The 19471-nt window shown below is 38.9% G+C and overlaps 2 protein-coding genes across 3 annotated transcripts in view; both read right to left on the bottom strand.

Moving 5' to 3' along the window:
- PGAP1 (post-GPI attachment to proteins inositol deacylase 1) overlaps positions 1 to 19471 on the bottom strand; it is a 316353-nt gene that overhangs the window by 30724 nt on the left and 266158 nt on the right. The window contains exons 24-25 of the mRNA XM_072120897.1: positions 14863 to 14910; positions 11916 to 12160 (exon numbers count right to left, since the gene is read on the bottom strand). Of these exons, the coding sequence (XP_071976998.1) occupies positions 11916 to 12160; positions 14863 to 14910 (293 nt within the window). The remainder of the gene's footprint in view (positions 1 to 11915; positions 12161 to 14862; positions 14911 to 19471) is intronic.
- On the bottom strand, positions 17211 to 19193 carry LOC140075265 (uncharacterized). 2 transcript variants are annotated; one of them, XM_072120899.1, is made up of 3 exons: positions 18314 to 19193; positions 17932 to 18007; positions 17211 to 17852 (listed from the first exon to the last, which is right to left on the bottom strand). In XM_072120899.1, exons 1-3 carry the CDS (start codon positions 18988 to 18990, stop codon positions 17622 to 17624), a joined length of 984 nt encoding a protein of 327 aa, XP_071977000.1. In that variant the 5' UTR covers positions 18991 to 19193; the 3' UTR covers positions 17211 to 17621. The 2 variants fall into 2 exon arrangements, with proteins under 2 accessions (XP_071977000.1, XP_071976999.1); XM_072120898.1 differs by having other exon boundaries at positions 17932 to 19193.

Here is a 19471-nt window from a genome sequence, read left to right as displayed (position 1 = left end):
GAGAACTACAGCCCCTCCCTTATCTGCTCTACGTATAGTTAGATCCCTGTTGGATTTTAGGGAGTACATGGCATGTTTCTCTCCATTGGTTAAATTGGATTTTAGGTTTTTGGATGTGTTAATTTCACTGTGTAGTTTGACAAGATCAGACTGGATGACCTCCTGAAATTTGTCCAAAACTTTCCACCGATGCGGAAAGTTCGGAATACCACTCAGATGATTCCATCATATCAGAATCCACAACTCCAACGGGACCTCCAAGCTACTACAGAACCACTAAACATCAAAACAAAGCAAAAAACGCACCAGGAGGGGGCGAAGAAAACATAAAAAGACATTATCCGAGGAGAAACACAAAGCCTGCGAAGAAAAAGTAAGCGTCTTAAATTTATCATCATATATCATTAATGACTCTGAATTGTCTCTCCTTTCTAAAGGACTTAACTATGCTCCCACTAATCACTTTGATTTATATAAAACTATCCTGGACGTTAATAATTTTGTTCGTTTGCTAACGGTAAAAAAACATTTTTATAAAGTAGAAGATATGGATTGTTATGTTGCTGATGACTCTAAAGAATTTAATGTACAGGATGTTAAACTAGCAGATAAAAATTTGAATTTTCCATCTGTCCAGGATGTTATTGTATGTGATACATTGGATAATTTAGAGGGTAGCATGTTCTTCAATGATAATGATACCACAAATATGGCTACTAACTTTAAAACTGCGAACCCACTATTTTACCCAGTACAATCTAAACCTCCAGTTTTGGACAAATTTCAGGAGGTCATCCAGTCTGATCTTGTCAAACTACACAGTGAAATTAACACATCCAAAAACCTAAAATCCAATTTAACCAATGGAGAGAAACATGCCATGTACTCCCTAAAATCCAACAGGGATCTAACTATACGTAGAGCAGATAAGGGAGGGGCTGTAGTTCTCATAAATCATGGCTTATATGACAAAATGTCTAAACTATTATTAGAGGATCGGAACAACTATACCCCACTCACATATAACCCTACGAAACATTTCCTGACACGTTTAACCATACTGTTGGAAGAAGGAGTCAGTATAGGCATTCTCACACCTAAACAAGCAGAATACATGCACGTTAAAAATCCTATTATTCCTATATTTCACTGTGCACCAAAGATACATAAAGACAAATTTCCTCCTCCTATGCGCCCTATAGTTGCCGGCATCGGCTCCTTAAATGAACATACAGGAGCATGGCTTGATTCATTGTTACAGCCCCTTGTCACACGGTGTTATGGATATTTGAAAGATAGTAAACATATTTTACAAGTTTTACAACAAACCAAATGGAAAGACCACTACTCATGGCTCACATGTGACATAGAAGCTTTATACACCAACATACCACATCCTTTAGCCATTATAGCGTTGTCATATCACCTGAATAAATATTCTAATTACTCCAAAGATCTCATCATGTACATATTGGAAGTTGTACAATATCTATTGAATAGTAACTACTTTCAATATAATGATACTTTCTTTTTGCAAAAATCGGGAGCGGCGATGGGGGCCAAGTTTTCCCCCTCGCTGGCCAATCTATATGTTGCTTGGTGGGAGGAGATGTATATTTTTTCAGATAACAATCCGTTCAGTACTCAAATGATCAGATACGGTCGTTATATAGATGACGTCATCATCATTTGGGGTGATGATGATACGTCTGCCTCAGAGCTCATAGAGTACCTTAACAACAATCCATTAAACCTATATTTCACATTTCAGTGGCACAAAAACAACATCACATTTTTGGATTTACACCTGGACACATATCCTAGATCAAATCAAATTTTTACATCTACTTACCGCAAAGAGACTGCCCGGAACACCATATTGCATAGTTCTTCATGTCACCCAGTTCACACTATCAAAAGTATTCCGGTGGGAGAAATGCTGAGAGCAAGGAGAAACTGCTCTACTGACACAGCATTCTCAAATGAAGTTAATAACATTGAACAGAGATTAAAAAATAGAGGCTATACTAAATGGAGCCTAGATAGAGCTAAAAACATCAGTCATAATAGATCAAGGGAAAATTTACTCTCCGACTCCCATAAATCTATAATGTCTCCTACTCACAATATCAAACCTACCTTTGTTACAACATATAGTGTTGAACATAGAGCAATAAAAAATATTATTAACACCTACATACCTATGTTGTATCAGGATGACATTTTACGACAATTGTTACAAAATGGTTTTTCCTTTTCTACCAGAAAAGCCCCCACTATAGGAAACATATTGTCCCCTAGTGACACACATAAAAATACCCATATTAAATCCTGGTTGAACACAAAAGGATTTTTCAGATGTGGGGCTAAAATATGTAAGTGCTGTAACTATGCACGCAATTGTAAAACCACGCTTGATAAAAATAAAAATATTAACATAACCATACGTGATTTTATCAACTGTAATACCAAAAACGTGGTATACTGCATTACATGCACAATCTGCAACCAGGATTACATAGGCTGCACTAGTAGGGCACTGAAGGAACGCATAAGAGAACACCTTAATGGTATTACTAATGCAGATTACATAAATCCGTCCAATGCTGCGAGACATTTTATTAAATACCACGATAGAGGTTTATCAGGATTTACCTTTTGTGGCTTGGAAAGGGTTAAACACAACAATAGGGGTGGTGACCTAAGAAGAAAACTCCTAAACCGGGAGGGTTTCTGGATCCTTACTAAAGACTGCATACATCCTAAAGGATTCAATGTGAGAAACGATCTATTGGTCAACTACTAAATTCTAGAGTCAGGTCATTGTGTGTATTTTATTATATATTATGTTTATTACATTATGCGATGTTTTTAATGTTAACATGTTTGTAAACATAGTTTGTGAGAAAGGAGATTGAGACACTCACACCTGGTTAATTACCTTACTATTTCCGGTAACCAGCATACAAGTGTCTCTCTCACCTCATTCACTCTTATCTATGACTAAGGACCGAAAGGGTCAGAAACGCGTCAGATTTCTTTCTTTTTTGTAAAACTGCTGTATCCATGATCGAATAAAGATAAAGATTTTTACCACGAACAAGCAAGAGTGCGAACCTCATCTGTACTTTCTTACTGCATCTGAAAGAGAAGCAAGGCATTCTTGGAGGTGCACGCACCGGGAGTGGAGCAGGTCTGTTTAAATGTGTGATCATAGATCACCACCATTTGGACTGTGTATTAAAATCAATACTTACATAAATAAATAAACGAATAAATTTTAAAAAGTCCTATTAACGCGTTTCGGGTTATACACAACCCTTTTTCAAAATCAGGACAAAAAGATATACATTACTTGTTAACAGAGTGCTTTAAATACATTCCTTAAATTAGCGTACCTGGATAGCCAAAGGATGATGCCGGAAGTGTCAGTCGGCGCGACTGATAATGTCAGCGCCGGTATTTCCGGTGTGCGCATGCGCACTAGACATCAGACTAATGTGCGCAGGCGCACTTGGGCCTCAGCTCCGTGATTAATGTATACGGCGCATGCGCCACTTAGGTAAGTAATGTGACTAATCCTATTGCATGATGTACGATAGCGCGTGCGCAGAAATGTATGTCGCGCGACCGCGCGTGCGCAAAAAAAGACAAGGAGTGTATCCGTCGCTATGGAGATAGCAACGGGGGAAGAAGAGGAAGAGTGTAGGTAAGATGATCAATCTTGATTGTGACATACTGATAGGACAAAAACGGGCATGCTTAACTAGAATGAATGTTTGGGACAATGGTATACATTTTGAGAGGTAGGATATACATATAGTACTGTAAACAAGTGAATAGAACGGAATGTTATGCAATCATAATAGTAAATAATAGATAAATATAGTAAAATATATATTGTACATGGTGTATATAAAAGACATTTAAAAAGACATTTTTTCAGAAAGAACATTTTTCTAGAAGAGAGGTAGGACAGTTAATAAACATTTTCTAAACTCTCATTAAGACCTGTAGGGTTAAGGCTATGTAATTTATAGATCCAGAACATTTCTTTGCGCTTGAGGTAGTTGAATCTCTGGGGTACGGAAGAGTCTATATGTTCAATTGGTATGATGTTAAAATCTTTATAGTTCTTATTGTGGTGTGTGGCAGCATGCCGAGATACACTGTGTAGCACATAACCGTTCTCAATGTTCGATCTATGCTTATTCAGACGTTCCCTAAGGGGCTGTATTGTGCGCCCTACATATTGTAATTTACACGTGCACTCTATAAGGTATATAACATATTTTGAGCTACAGTTCATAAAGTTTTTGATCTGGAATGTCTCCCCCGTTATATTGGACATAAACGTGGATTGTCTGTGTAGAATCGTTTCACAGCACTTGCAACGACTATGTCCGCAACGGAAACTACCCATCACTTTTGGTAAAAAGGTAGGTATTGTTCTTGTCTTGGATTCAGGGCGAAGACGGCTGGGTGCCAAGATATTTTTAAGTGAACGTGATCTACGGAAAGTGAGTTGTGGTTTGGAAGGGAGGATTTCTCTTAAATAAGGATCGAGTAGAAGAATATCCCAATGTTTATTCATAATATCTCGTATTGAGGAACTATCAGTCGAGTAGGTGGTAATAAAGTTAACCATATTGCTATTTGACTTTGTTTTATCCCTTTTATTTGTAGGTATCAGACAGGTTTCCTGGCTCAAGGCCCCCGCTCTACTTTTTGCTGCTGAGATGAGAGTAGAGGGGTATCCTTTAGCCCTGAAGCGATTAGTGAGTATGTTACTTTGGCTGTTATAATCCGAGTCATCCGTGCAGTTCCGCCTTATCCTTTTATATTGTCCGTAGGGGATATTCGTAAGCCATTTCTTAAAGTGGCTACTAGAAAACTCTAAATAGCTATTGCTATCCACCTTTTTGAAGAATGTTTTTGTCTTAATGAGACCCTCAGGTGTATGAGAAACCACTATATCTAAAAATTCAGCATTGTTGGGTGTAATCTCACTTGTAAATTCTAGTCCCCAACTATTCTCGTTTATATCTTTAACAAAGTTCAATGCTTCCTCTCTACTTCCATTCCAGATAATAAAAATATCATCTATAAATCTTTTATAGAGTACACATTTCTCATATGCACTGTGTTGGTAGATGATCTGTTCCTCAAATAACCCAACATAGAGGTTCGCAAAACTGGGAGCAAATTTGCTCCCCATTGCTGTTCCTCTCTTCTGGAGATATGTTTTGTTTAGGAACGTAAAAAAATTATGTTTTAAAATGAAAGCAATGGACCTCAGTATAAAATTAGTCTGTTCACTAGGTATAGCCGAATCATTATGTAGAAAATGGGAAATGGCGTGTATTCCCAAGTCATGAGGGATTCTGGTATAAAGTGATGTTATGTCCATGGTGATAAAGACATAGGAATCATTCCAAGGTTCTTTGATTACATGTCTGATAAGATCAGATGTGTCAAGCAGAAATGATTTGAGTTGTTTCACATATTTCTGTAAAAAGATGTCAGTGTAGTGAGACAGATTTGATGTTAATGAATTTATACCCGATATGATGGGTCTACCTGGAGGATTGGAGGTGTTTTTATGGACTTTAGGTAAGTAATAAAACAATGCAACTGCTGGTTCCTCTATCTTAAGATACTGATACTCTTTCTTATTTAAAATACCATTTTGGAGTCCTTCGTCTAGCAGTGTGTACAGTGCTTTAGTATAATTGACAGTGGGGTTGTGGTCCAACCTGCAATAAAATTCGGAGTCCGATAGTAATCTATGAGCTTCTGTGATATAGTCAATTCTGTTTAGAATAACTATACCACCGCCTTTGTCGGCTGATTTTATGATTAAGTCTTCTTTCGCCGCTAAGTTTTTTAGGCTTAATCTTTCTTTATAGGTTAAATTGTTAAGTTTACCTTTTTTCTTATCCCTGTTGGACTGGTCATGGAGTTTCTGAAGGTCAGTGGATACTAATGTGTAGAACGTGTCTACAAAATTACCTCTATGATGTGTGGGATAGAAGAGAGATTTAGGTTTTAGATCGGTGTGGATGGGTGAAATACAGTTCAGTGAATTAAGTGTTTCATTATTAACTTCAGGTGCTTTCATGGGTTTGCCTATATCCAATATATTAAAATGTCTTTTAAGTGTTAGATTCCGAATGAATCTGTTCAAATCTAGAAACAGTTCAAATTCATTAGATCGTGAGGACGGACAGTAGGATAGTCCTTTTTCAAGTACTTTGGTTTCTATATCAGACAGTTTGTAAGTAGATAAATTAAAAATCTTAACGAGGTTAGTGTTATTTGCACCTGTTTCAGTATTCATGCTCTCTCTCCCCATAGATCTTTCAAGAGGTGATCTAACTATCTGGTTTTCTTGTGTTTGGGGGTTTCCACTAGTGAGTCTTCCTCCGTATGGGAAGAATCTATGTCCGTTCCTCCTTCCGCCCCTTTTACCTCTCTTGTGGGATTTTTCCTTTTTATTCCGAGTGGTTGGGCTGGGTGACTTATTTCTTTTACAAAAGGATCTAATACATATTGTTGGACTGCCCTCTTTGTGAGTAGTTTCCCTGGAAGGCCTAAAAAAGACATTGATTCCTCAGGTGAGAGGAGATCATGGACTACCTCTAATGGGGTGGTTTTATTTTGTGTATTGGCTGAAGGAGTAAAGAACTGTTGTTGTGTTCCTTCATTAATACTTCCTTCTAAATCAGTGGTATTATGGGTGGTGAGTAGAGACTCATTAAGGGCGGGGGGACTAGGTGTAAACTTTCCTGACGGTAGATAGGGTTTAGTCAAACTATTAGGATCTATTAGACTGAATTCTGGAATTGATTCAAGTCCAATCAGTAATTGGTTGTGTGTTAAATTGGAAGTGGTTGTAATAGGCATAGTGTTATGCTGATTAGTAGGGTCCTTGAGTTTCAGCTGTTGTCTATTCGGGTTCAAATCTGAAGTGTCGGATATTTGTTTATCTAATATGCTCTTACTATATCTGGTGGTGTTCCTCCAAGATTTGGAACTAGTCGCTTCATTTGACTTATTTCTATTACCAGTCTGTCTCACTACACTGACATCTTTTTACAGAAATATGTGAAACAACTCAAATCATTTCTGCTTGACACATCTGATCTTATCAGACATGTAATCAAAGAACCTTGGAATGATTCCTATGTCTTTATCACCATGGACATAACATCACTTTATACCAGAATCCCTCATGACTTGGGAATACACGCCATTTCCCATTTTCTACATAATGATTCGGCTATACCTAGTGAACAGACTAATTTTATACTGAGGTCCATTGCTTTCATTTTAAAACATAAATTTTTTTACGTTCCTAAACAAAACATATCTCCAGAAGAGAGGAACAGCAATGGGGAGCAAATTTGCTCCCAGTTTTGCGAACCTCTATGTTGGGTTATTTGAGGAACAGATCATCTACCAACACAGTGCATATGAGAAATGTGTACTCTATAAAAGATTTATAGATGATATTTTTATTATCTGGAATGGAAGTAGAGAGGAAGCATTGAACTTTGTTAAAGATATAAACGAGAATAGTTGGGGACTAGAATTTACAAGTGAGATTACACCCAACAATGCTGAATTTTTAGATATAGTGGTTTCTCATACACCTGAGGGTCTCATTAAGACAAAAACATTCTTCAAAAAGGTGGATAGCAATAGCTATTTAGAGTTTTCTAGTAGCCACTTTAAGAAATGGCTTACGAATATCCCCTACGGACAATATAAAAGGATAAGGCGGAACTGCACGGATGACTCGGATTATAACAGCCAAAGTAACATACTCACTAATCGCTTCAGGGCTAAAGGATACCCCTCTACTCTCATCTCAGCAGCAAAAAGTAGAGCGGGGGCCTTGAGCCAGGAAACCTGTCTGATACCTACAAATAAAAGGGATAAAACAAAGTCAAATAGCAATATGGTTAACTTTATTACCACCTACTCGACTGATAGTTCCTCAATACGAGATATTATGAATAAACATTGGGATATTCTTCTACTCGATCCTTATTTAAGAGAAATCCTCCCTTCCAAACCACAACTCACTTTCCGTAGATCACGTTCACTTAAAAATATCTTGGCACCCAGCCGTCTTCGCCCTGAATCCAAGACAAGAACAATACCTACCTTTTTACCAAAAGTGATGGGTAGTTTCCGTTGCGGACATAGTCGTTGCAAGTGCTGTGAAACGATTCTACACAGACAATCCACGTTTATGTCCAATATAACGGGGGAGACATTCCAGATCAAAAACTTTATGAACTGTAGCTCAAAATATGTTATATACCTTATAGAGTGCACGTGTAAATTACAATATGTAGGGCGCACAATACAGCCCCTTAGGGAACGTCTGAATAAGCATAGATCGAACATTGAGAACGGTTATGTGCTACACAGTGTATCTCGGCATGCTGCCACACACCACAATAAGAACTATAAAGATTTTAACATCATACCAATTGAACATATAGACTCTTCCGTACCCCAGAGATTCAACTACCTCAAGCGCAAAGAAATGTTCTGGATCTATAAATTACATAGCCTTAACCCTACAGGTCTTAATGAGAGTTTAGAAAATGTTTATTAACTGTCCTACCTCTCTTCTAGAAAAATGTTCTTTCTGAAAAAATGTCTTTTTAAATGTCTTTTATATACACCATGTACAATATATATTTTACTATATTTATCTATTATTTACTATTATGATTGCATAACATTCCGTTCTATTCACTTGTTTACAGTACTATATGTATATCCTACCTCTCAAAATGTATACCATTGTCCCAAACATTCATTCTAGTTAAGCATGCCCGTTTTTGTCCTATCAGTATGTCACAATCAAGATTGATCATCTTACCTACACTCTTCCTCTTCTTCCCCCGTTGCTATCTCCATAGCGACGGATACACTCCTTGTCTTTTTTTGCGCACGCGCGGTCGCGCGACATACATTTCTGCGCACGCGCTATCGTACATCATGCAATAGGATTAGTCACATTACTTACCTAAGTGGCGCATGCGCCGTATACATTAATCACGGAGCTGAGGCCCAAGTGCGCCTGCGCACATTAGTCTGATGTCTAGTGCGCATGCGCACACCGGAAATACCGGCGCTGACATTATCAGTCGCGCCGACTGACACTTCCGGCATCATCCTTTGGCTATCCAGGTACGCTAATTTAAGGAATGTATTTAAAGCACTCTGTTAACAAGTAATGTATATCTTTTTGTCCTGATTTTGAAAAAGGGTTGTGTATAACCCGAAACGCGTTAATAGGACTTTTTAAAATTTATTCGTTTATTTATTTATGTAAGTATTGATTTTAATACCAGTTGATTTTACCAATAAAATCGCTTATTTTTCGACACAATTCTCTGCCTCTTTGGGTTGTTACTTGTGCGCCCCGGTAAAGCTCATCTTTTCCTCTGTATTTGTGTCTATGTCACAGACATTTATATCTTATCACCTGTCAAACAGTTGACTCGTTATCTTAATTACATACAGTGTTACGTGACAGGCCACCGTGGAGTGGCCAGCTTGGAGTGGAGCCTGTAGTGGAAATTTCAATTCAGTGGTCAGTGCTATATTGTTTAGCCTATTTGTTCTTTGTACTAAATGCAACCGGCCAAATATTTTTGGAACCAGTATTTTTTCCTTTCGGCTAAGAGGAGCTGCAGACATCAACCAACACTGGAAATGCCTTGTTGATGCCAGAGGTCAGAGGAGAATGGGCAGACTGGTTCGAGCTGATAGAAAGGCAGCAGTGACTCAAATCGCCACCCGTACAACCAAGGTAGGCAGAAGAGCATCTCTGAACGCACAGTACGTCGAACTTTGAGGCAGATGGGCTACAGCAGCAGAAGATCACACTGGGTGCCACTCCTTTCAGCTAAGAACAGGAAACTGAGGCTACAATTTGCACAAGCTCATCGAAATTGGACAGTAGAAGATTGCAAAAACATTGCCTGGTCTGATGAGTCTCGATTTCTGCTGCGACATTCGGATGGTAGGGTCAGAATTTGGCGTCAACAACATGAAAGCATGGATCCATCCTGCCTTGTATCAATGGTTCAGGCTGGTGGTGGTGGTGTCATGGTGTGGGGAATATTTTCTTGCCACTCTTTGGGCCCCTTGGTACCAATTGAGCATCGTTGCAACGCCACAGCCTACCGGAGTATTGTTGCTGACCATGTCCATCCCTTTATGACCACAATGTACCCAACATCTGATGGCTACTTTCAGCAGGATAATGCGCCATGTCATAAAGCTGGAATCATCTCAGACTGGTTTCTTGAACATGACAATGAGTTCACTGTACTCAAATGGCCTCCACAGTCACCAGATCTCAATCCGATAGAGCATCTTTGGGATGTGGTGGAACAGGAGATTCGCATCATGGATGTGCAGCCGACAAATCTGCGGCAACTGTGTGATGCCATCATGTCAATATGGACCAAAATCTCTGAGGAATGCTTCCAGCACCTTGTTGAATCTATGCCACGAAGAATTGAAGCAGTTCTGAAGGCAAAAGGGGGTCCAACCTGTTACTAGCATGGTGTACCTAATTAAGTGGTTGGTGAGTGTATATTAAGGCAAGGTGATGTTACAAGCAGAAGTACAGTATATAGCTAGGTATATTAAGCATGATGATACTGAAAAACAAATCTGCTAAAGTCTTCATGGAGAAGGTAAAAACCTTGCCTGTTACACATTTTGGAATAAAAGGAACCACTTTTGTATTGGAGTTAGCGATAGCGATAACGGATCAGTCTAGACTAGACCTGGCTCAAAAAAAGAGCGTAGTGCCAGAGGGAAGGGGATTAGTGGAGCTAGTAGATTGTGATCATTTCCTGGTTAATGCAGTGAATTTTAACTTTGAAGTAAGTGGCCACATTTTCAGCCCCAAGGCCTGTGACAGGTGCACCTTTGGTGTATGGAGTGAAGAGCAACAAAGAGCCTTGCAGGATTAATATATAGAGAGGAAATTAGATATAGAAATTAGAAATAGACATGTTTAGCTAGGTGCAGGGCAGAGTTATAGTTCCTTAAATGTGAAGTGAACAAATGTAGATGTGTTTGATTTTCTCCAGACGTTCTACACTCCTGGAACACTGCTTTAGGAAAGGGGTTTGGGAAATGTGCAAAAGTTGCCAACATCTATATCAAAAGGTTCTGATTGAGGGTGATGCCACCTCATCCAGGGCACTTTTGACAGCATGATTATAAAGGTTAGTAGTCAGAAAAGGAGAGGTAGGAGATGGAAGACAATGACGACTGCAGAGTTTCTGTGAGCTGGTGAGTAATAATGACATGAGGGTTCCGGTATGTGTGATAAATGCGTAAATTCTATGAAGGTAAAAAACTATTGACAGTAAATGACTAGTCTGAAAGTGGAAAGGCAGTGTTCAGGAAATCAGAGACTGAATAGGGTTGGGTAAAGACCCAGTCAAGCGTGTTTCCTTCCTGGAGAGAAAAAAGGAAAGAGAAATCTCTGAGAGTCCTAAAGAGGTAGTTAGAGATAAAAGCTGAGAGGCAGAAGCAGAGGTAGGGGTGTTAACAGGGATGTTAAAGTCTCCCTTGATGAGTGTTGGAATATCAAAGAATAGAAATTAAGCATTGCAAAAATAGAAAATGTTTGATTTTTGTTTTAGAAGACTTCACAAAAAAAAGAGGGAATTCTAAAAAGGACATTACATATCCTACTTGATGCTAGTAAATAATGGGGTACAATTTGCCGCCAGTGCCCCTTAATAATAGACTAAAAAATCCTTTATGTAAAAAAGTGTAACATTAAAATGGTGGAGTGCACTTTTCATGGCTAGTAAACAGCATAGAATAGTAAAAGATAATTCATTCACTCAAAAACGTACCTTAAATTTTTCAACCAGTAAATAAAACAAGGTATGGTCAATAGAGACAGCCATAACAATAAGTTCATGACTGAAATATGCATCTTTATGCTTTCAGAAGCTGCGTTTAAATCACAAACATGAAGTAGATGATCAGACACTTCTTTCTTCGAACTAAGTTTGGGTTCATCTGATGTATTTGATGTATTAGAATTCTCTTCTTTATGAGTAATTGTGGAAGTGCTTGAAGACATGTGACTTGTCACCTGTAAAAAAGATACATATACGGTATATTTATAAAATGAGCTTAGTGTCAGATTTTCTTAAATTGGCATCAGTGGTATATAAAATAATGGACATTAAGGGTGCCTAATACAACCCCTGTAGCTACAGTGGAAAGGGTCAATTCGGACCAGGTTTCTCCCCCAACATGTTCTGAAACATAAAACTTTCTATTAAAGACTATGCATTTTGGCAAGTTGTTATTAGCTAGGATGCATTATATCCATATGTACTGAAAAGCCAACTAATTTTATACGTAGCACCTTGAACCAGATATATTGGCAGTGAAAACTTCATATGTTTAGGTAGTGCTAAAGATCTCAGGTTAAAAATGGCACAAAGAAGTTTTGGTCCTAAACAACCAAAGATATGAGAATCTGAAGTCCTCCATCACGGATCTCATTTAAGACAAACTGAAGGAGGAGTAGGGCCAAGGGATAATTAACATCATTTACTTATATTGTATATACTTCTGAATGGGGTTCCCTTGCCCTTAAAAGTATACATATTTGTATATTGAGACATGTGAGAGTTACAATCACACACATCTATACACTCATCTATACACACACATGTACAGCATATACTTAAATACATACATATAAAGTTCTTTACTTACGCACACTTAAACTTACACTTTCATTCATACTTTCACTTGTACAATCTTACACACATTTATGCACAGATCAAACATCTTATACACTTATACAGTATATACACTTCGTATACACACCCACAGTATATACACATCCAAAACATAATCACATATGTAAACACATGCAGAAAATACACATAAACATACAGTACCATATACAGACATTTAGCAGATACACACATCATATACACACACATAAAGCATATACGCATCACATATAAATACACATAGAGCATATACATATCACATATACACACATGCATAAAATACACACATACATACAATATCATATACAGACATTCAGCAAATGCAAACACCATATACACACATACAGCATATACACATCACATAAACACACATACAGTACCACAGACAGACATACAGCTACAGAGTGTAGGAAGTAGGAAGTAGATATGAGAGATTCCAGTCCCGTTGTTGTTCTACTGTCCACCTTCTCCAACATTTCTTATCTGAGTTGCCAACTCAGATGTGTACTGTGTAGCATAATATGTATGTAATGGTGCATATCCTTCATTTTGTAGCGTGTTGGGCCAGATGCTGGGGTTCCGACCCTGCGAGCCCCATAACAGCTTCATTGGCAGTAGTTACGCCTGTGTAGCCTTCGTTTTCTTACTAACAATATATTATTTGACTATAGCTTAAAATAGCCCCCAGGGAGAAGACCTTCAACAGTTGCGTATAATGGATAATCCCACTTAGTCTTTATGTATGAGCTTGGAATACGCGCAGCCTCATGAGCTGATCTCTCTCCATACAGGGCAGCCGTCTGTAATACAGCAGGCATCTGCCAGTAATACAGTTGTTGCTATGACAGCTGGAAGCCTCCAAGGGGTCCAACCCGTTACTAATAAAGTGGCCGGTGAGTGTATATCTAGTTGTAATCCCAAATGTGTCCTTGAGAAAAACTACACTATAGCCAAAACATGGAATACATTATGGAACAAAGAGGTCTGTATACAAAAAAATATCACATCATTTATTAAATTCATATACAACACAATGATGACATACATAGGAACCAATCTATTAAAATCATCTAAAAAATGTGATGAAACACATGAAATTCATATTGACACAAATCAAAATAAATCAAATAAATAGCCACGCATGTATAAATACACCCTGCTAGCCACCTCTTGATAAGGAAATTATGCGGTACAGATGAAACAAAGTAGCAATAAACTACAAATAGAGTATATTAAAGCTAAAGACCCGGGTCAAAAAGTAATGGTCAGATATCAGATATTATAGTGACCCAAACCTAAAGACCCATGTGCCATGAACCACACATGTTCTGTATTTGACTGACTGACGGACAGGCTCTTTAGGTTTGGGTCACTGTTATATCTGATACCTGACCATTATTCTTTTTGACCTGTGTCTTTAGCTTTTATATACTGAATTTGTTGGTGGTTTAAAGGGGTATTCCGGGAATATGAACGTCTGATACATTCATTTATTTATAGCATCGTCGGTTTTTGTAACAAAATGGAGCTTAAATAGTTTGATTTTATGATTTGCAAAATTGTATGGGCTCTCTAAAGTATGTGGTTCTTAAAGTATCCACATAATCAGCTACTTTCTTCCATAATCAATGAACCAGTGAGAAACTGCATAGACCGTGTAAAATGTCAGCCTTACGAATCTCACATTTTTAAGCAATCAGCACTACTAGTTATGGCCATTAAGGCCTGTCATTTGGGTGAAATAGAACATTGATGTAACATTTTAATTTACATTTCTATATAGGTTGCTGATTTAACATGCACTGAAAGCAACTTTTCTCAAACAGATGGGGGGATGCAAATTGATAATCAAAGCCTCTTTCTCTATCTCTGTTAGGATAAAAAATGGGTGTGTATGGGGAGGTGCCTTTTATCCTGTGTGGTCCTATTTCTATTAAGATCAAACGCCAGTCACAGAAATGCTGGCATGATCATGGGATTAATATGTAAAATGTGAATTGTGGAATACTGTTTGTATGGCTTGCAGTGGTTGCGAAATACTTACTTGAATTTTTGAACTTTGTCTCAACAAAAAAGACTGCACCTTTACAACCTACAAATATAAAAAAAATATATTTTACTTAGAAAATTTCTGGAATACAATTTGTATAATTTTTAACCAAAATGTAATAAAAAAATTATGCAAACAATATTTTGTAACACATTGCAATGAAATCTGTATGCATGTAACTAGTAACGAAGATATATTTTCACATCTAATTCCTGCATAAAGAGCACTGGATCTTAAAGGGGTATTCCCACAAAGACAAGTTTCTTATATGTACTCAGGATAACAAAATAACACATTCTCTAACTTACTGTTATTAACAAAAATACAGCATTTCACAAATACAAGTCCAACCTGTCTTTATCAGACCTGGTGTACACAATTTCAGTTGCCCCTAGACAAAACCCTGTAACTTCTGACTTTAGGGTCGGGCCGCCATCATGGATTTCTGTGGCCGTGCAGCTTAGATTTCGGTCTCTCTGCTCTGTGCCTGTAGTCCTGCCCCTCTGCAGGACAACACGGAGCTCAGACACTCACTCATTTCCTGACAGCAAAAACATCGTGAGCAGAGAGGAACTACAAGCAGATAAGTTATCCGGGAGAAGAGGGGCAGGAACATATCAGTGTAAAAATCTGTCAGCCTCTGTGTAGTAGTCATCTCATGCATCTCTGATCTGTCTCGTCTCTTTTTGTGTCATTGTGTTTGCACAATGTCAGAAGCCCGATGAAAGTGTATATACACCTGTATCCTGATAATGTAACCACATTGTCACCCCACAGAACTAGATGGATCATAATGTGTCTGCTTAGAAAAGTCCCCGCCCACACCCTGGAATTTTGCACTGACCAGCATAGGGAGTGATAGGAGCTAAAACAGCAATAAACTGAGTAAAATTGTGAAGGGTAAAATGATCTTTATTGTGTAAATATCACTTGGGGATTGAGATTTGAGAATTTACTTTAGTGGAAAATCCCTTTAACCTCTTGGCACTCAGTGTCTGATATATCGGATGCTGAGTGCAATAAGTTAGTGCTCAGCGTCCAATATTTCAGACACAGAGCTGATGCCAGTTCAGCTCAACATCTGAGCCATACCGGCATCAGGATACACGGGGTACTATTATTAATCACAATATGTCACATGGAGTTAAGGAAACTGAGAAAATGGTCTTCAAATTTTATTACACTGTTCCTTCTGTGATTAAAAATGCCCCCAACATGACCATTATCCGATTTTTGGAGAATTGGCAGGGCCTACAATGGAGGGAGTGCATTTTGGCTTTTCTAGCCACATTTCGGTCTGCAACCAATTCTAGACCCTATCCACCATTAGAAGAGACATTTGGCAATGAATTTCACAGAAATCCCCCAGAAGTGATCCCATTTTGGATACTACACCCTTTTTGGTCCATATATATGGGATTATCATGTATCTTGTTTCAGAATTAATGCAAAGCAAATATAAAAATGTAACATTTTCATTATTTTCAGCGCTCTCTAACATTTGGAATAGTTTTTTTGCCTTAAAACAAAGAGAATGACTAAAATGGATCTCTGATTTAATATTTTAGTGTCTTGCATGATGAAAAATGCACCTAACATGGCCATTATCCCCTTTTTGGACAATTGCCAGGGCCTACAATGGAGGGAGTGCATTTTAGCTTTTCTGGCCACAATTCAGGCTGCAATGAATTACAGGTCCCATCTTCCTGGCAGAGGAATTGTGCAAGTGAAGTACAGGCGGTCCCCTACTTAAGGACACCCGACTTACAGACAACCCATAGTTACAGAAAGACCCCTCTGACCTCTTGTGAAGCTTTCAGAATGCTTTACTATAGTCCCAGACAGCAATAATCAGCTGTAGAGTTTCTGTAATGAAGATTTATTGATAATCCTTGTTCCATTACAGCAAAAAATGTTTAAACTCCAATTTTCACTAGGGCCAATTTTTTTTTGTCTGGCTCTACAATTATAAAGTATACAGTTTCAACTTACATACAAATTCAACTTAAGAACAAACCTCCAGACCCTATCTTGTACGTAACCCGGGGACTGCCTGTATAGAATCCCTTCAGAAGTCTAATAGTCTAATATTCTAGCAAGGTATGGTATTTGCGGAAACATTCATGAATGCATAGCCCTGGTTGGTCATGGCATGTCATGCATCCTTCCGAATTCCATTTTTATGGCAGACATGGCATCTTTTTTGAGGACAGGGGTTTTTTTTGCCGTTGGTGGGACTTGGGATGGGAAGGGCTGTCCTGAACTATCCTGCTGGCATCAATTGATGTTGTAGACCTTGCTTCGCCACCCTGGTATCCAAAAAAAAGGAATTAGTCCTTACCGGTAATTCAATTTCCATAAGTCCACCATGACGGCCCCACTGGAGGTTGCTTCCCCTTCCTCTGTAGGGACAGGAAATTGAGAGCATTAAATAGCCCCTCCCTCAACCTCCCACCAGTGTTTATCAAATAACTACACCAGTATAGGTTGCAACATAATTTTATTTTAGTATGTTAAATTTCACATACATAGGCAAAGATCCAAAAATACTTTTATATACATGGGTGGGAAATATCAGGGCCGTCATGGTGGACTTATGGAAATTGAATTACCGGTAAGGACTAATTCCTTTTTTCCATTTCGTCACCATGACGGCCCCACTGGAGACATACCAAATTTATGCCCAGTTTAGGGAGGGACTACAGCCTGAAGCACTTTTCGGCCAAATGCCAGATCTTTGGCAGCTAAGACATTTAGCCTATAGTGCTTTGCAAATGTGACATTTGTACTCCACGTAGCGGCTTTGCAGATTTCTTCAATGGATGCACCTCCTCTCTCAGCCCATGATGTAGACATGGCCCTAGTGGAATGGGCTTTGACAGAGAGAGGTAGTGGAACACCTTTGATTTTATAACATTCTTTAATGGTATCTGTAATCCAGCGTCCAATAGTGGCTTTTGAAGCTTTCTTGCCTTTATTTCTTCCTGCAAATTGAACGAATAAATTTAAATCTTTTCTCCAAGGATTGGATGCTTCGAGATATTTAAGAACAGTACGTCTTACATCCAGTAGATGCCATTTCTCTTCCACAGGATTTTTTGGATGATGGCAAAACGTGGGTAAGATTATCTCCTGGTTCCTATGGAAATTTGAGACAATTTTTGGTAAAAAATTTCTGTCAAGTCTGAGCGTGATCCTATCTTCTGACACAGATAAATAGGGTTCACAAATGGACAAGGCCTGTAACTCGCCCAGTCTTCTAGCAAATGTAATGGCGATTAAAAAGGCAGTTTTTTGTGTCAAAAAACGCATATGACTAGGGTCGATCAGCTCGAAGGGCCCCATAGTTAAAGCATCTAGAACTAGAGATAGATCCCACTGAGGGGATGAATCTTTAACAGTAGGACGTAAGCGTGAGCAGGCTTGAAAGAACCTCTTTACCCACCTGTGTTCTGTCAGCGCTGTATCGAAGTAGGCGCTCAAGGCTGAGACCTGGACTCTCAAGGTGCTAGGTCGTAGTCCCTTCTCGAACCCCTCCTGCAGAAAATCAAGAATCTGACAGATATTTGGGGAACCCTGGTTAGGCATATCTTTTGACCAGGAACAAAACTTTTTCCATATTTTAAAGTATATGGCATGGGTTACAGGTTTTCTACTATTCTTTAAGGTTTTTATTACCTTATATGATAAACCTTTTGATCTTAAGAAGGTGCTTTCAGGATCCAGGCTGCTAGGTTTAGGAACCCTGGGTTCTGATGAAGGACTGGTCCCTGATGTAGAAGGTCCGGCCTCCTGTGTAGGATAAACGGAAGGTCCATCGCCAACTTTTGTAGACTTGGGAACCAATTTTTCTTTGGCCAAAAGGGTGCTACTAAGATGAGCTTGGTTGGACTGACTAGTAGTTTTTGCAACACCTTGCTTATCAATGGAATCGGAGGGAAAGCATACACTAGGTCCTGGTTCCAGGTCTGTGAAAAAGCGTCTAGTCCCCAGGGGACTTCTTTTGGGTTCAAGGAAAAGAACTTTTTCACTTTGGAATTCTTTCTGGAGGCAAACAAGTCGATGTCCGGCAGTCCCCACCTTAGAACAATCTCTTGAAAGACTTCCTCGTTCAAGCTCCATTCGTGGGGAAGAATTTGGGAGCGGCTGAGGTAATCTGCTACTACATTTTCTGAACCCCTCAGATGGATGGCCGAGATCGACTGGATATTTTCTTCTGCCCAGGAAAATATTTGTTGTGATATTTTCAGTAGCCTTTTTGATCTGGTACCTCCTTGTCTTCTTAGATAGGCAACCGTGGTAGTGTTGTCCGACATAATTTTCACATGGTGACCCTTCAGCTCACTGGTACAGGATTTTAGAGTGTTCAGGACCGCTTTTAATTCTCTCTCGTTCGAAGAGGTATGTGCTGTTTCCTGGGTCCAGCAACCCTGGATATATTTGCCCGGAAGGAGAGCCCCCCATCCGGAGCTGCTGGCGTCTGTTTGGATCTGGGTCAATGGCCATTGGACCCAATTTACGCCTTTCCGTAGATTCCCGGGATTTTTCCACCATCTTAGTGATTCCTTCACTTTTGAGGGGATTATCAATGGGAAATGAAGAT

Source organism: Engystomops pustulosus, chromosome 8 (assembly GCF_040894005.1).
Source record: "Engystomops pustulosus chromosome 8, aEngPut4.maternal, whole genome shotgun sequence".
Taxonomy (NCBI): Eukaryota; Metazoa; Chordata; class Amphibia; order Anura; family Leptodactylidae; genus Engystomops; species Engystomops pustulosus.
The sequence above is the reverse complement of the archived record's forward strand: the minus strand, read 5'-3'. Positions and strand labels throughout refer to the sequence as shown.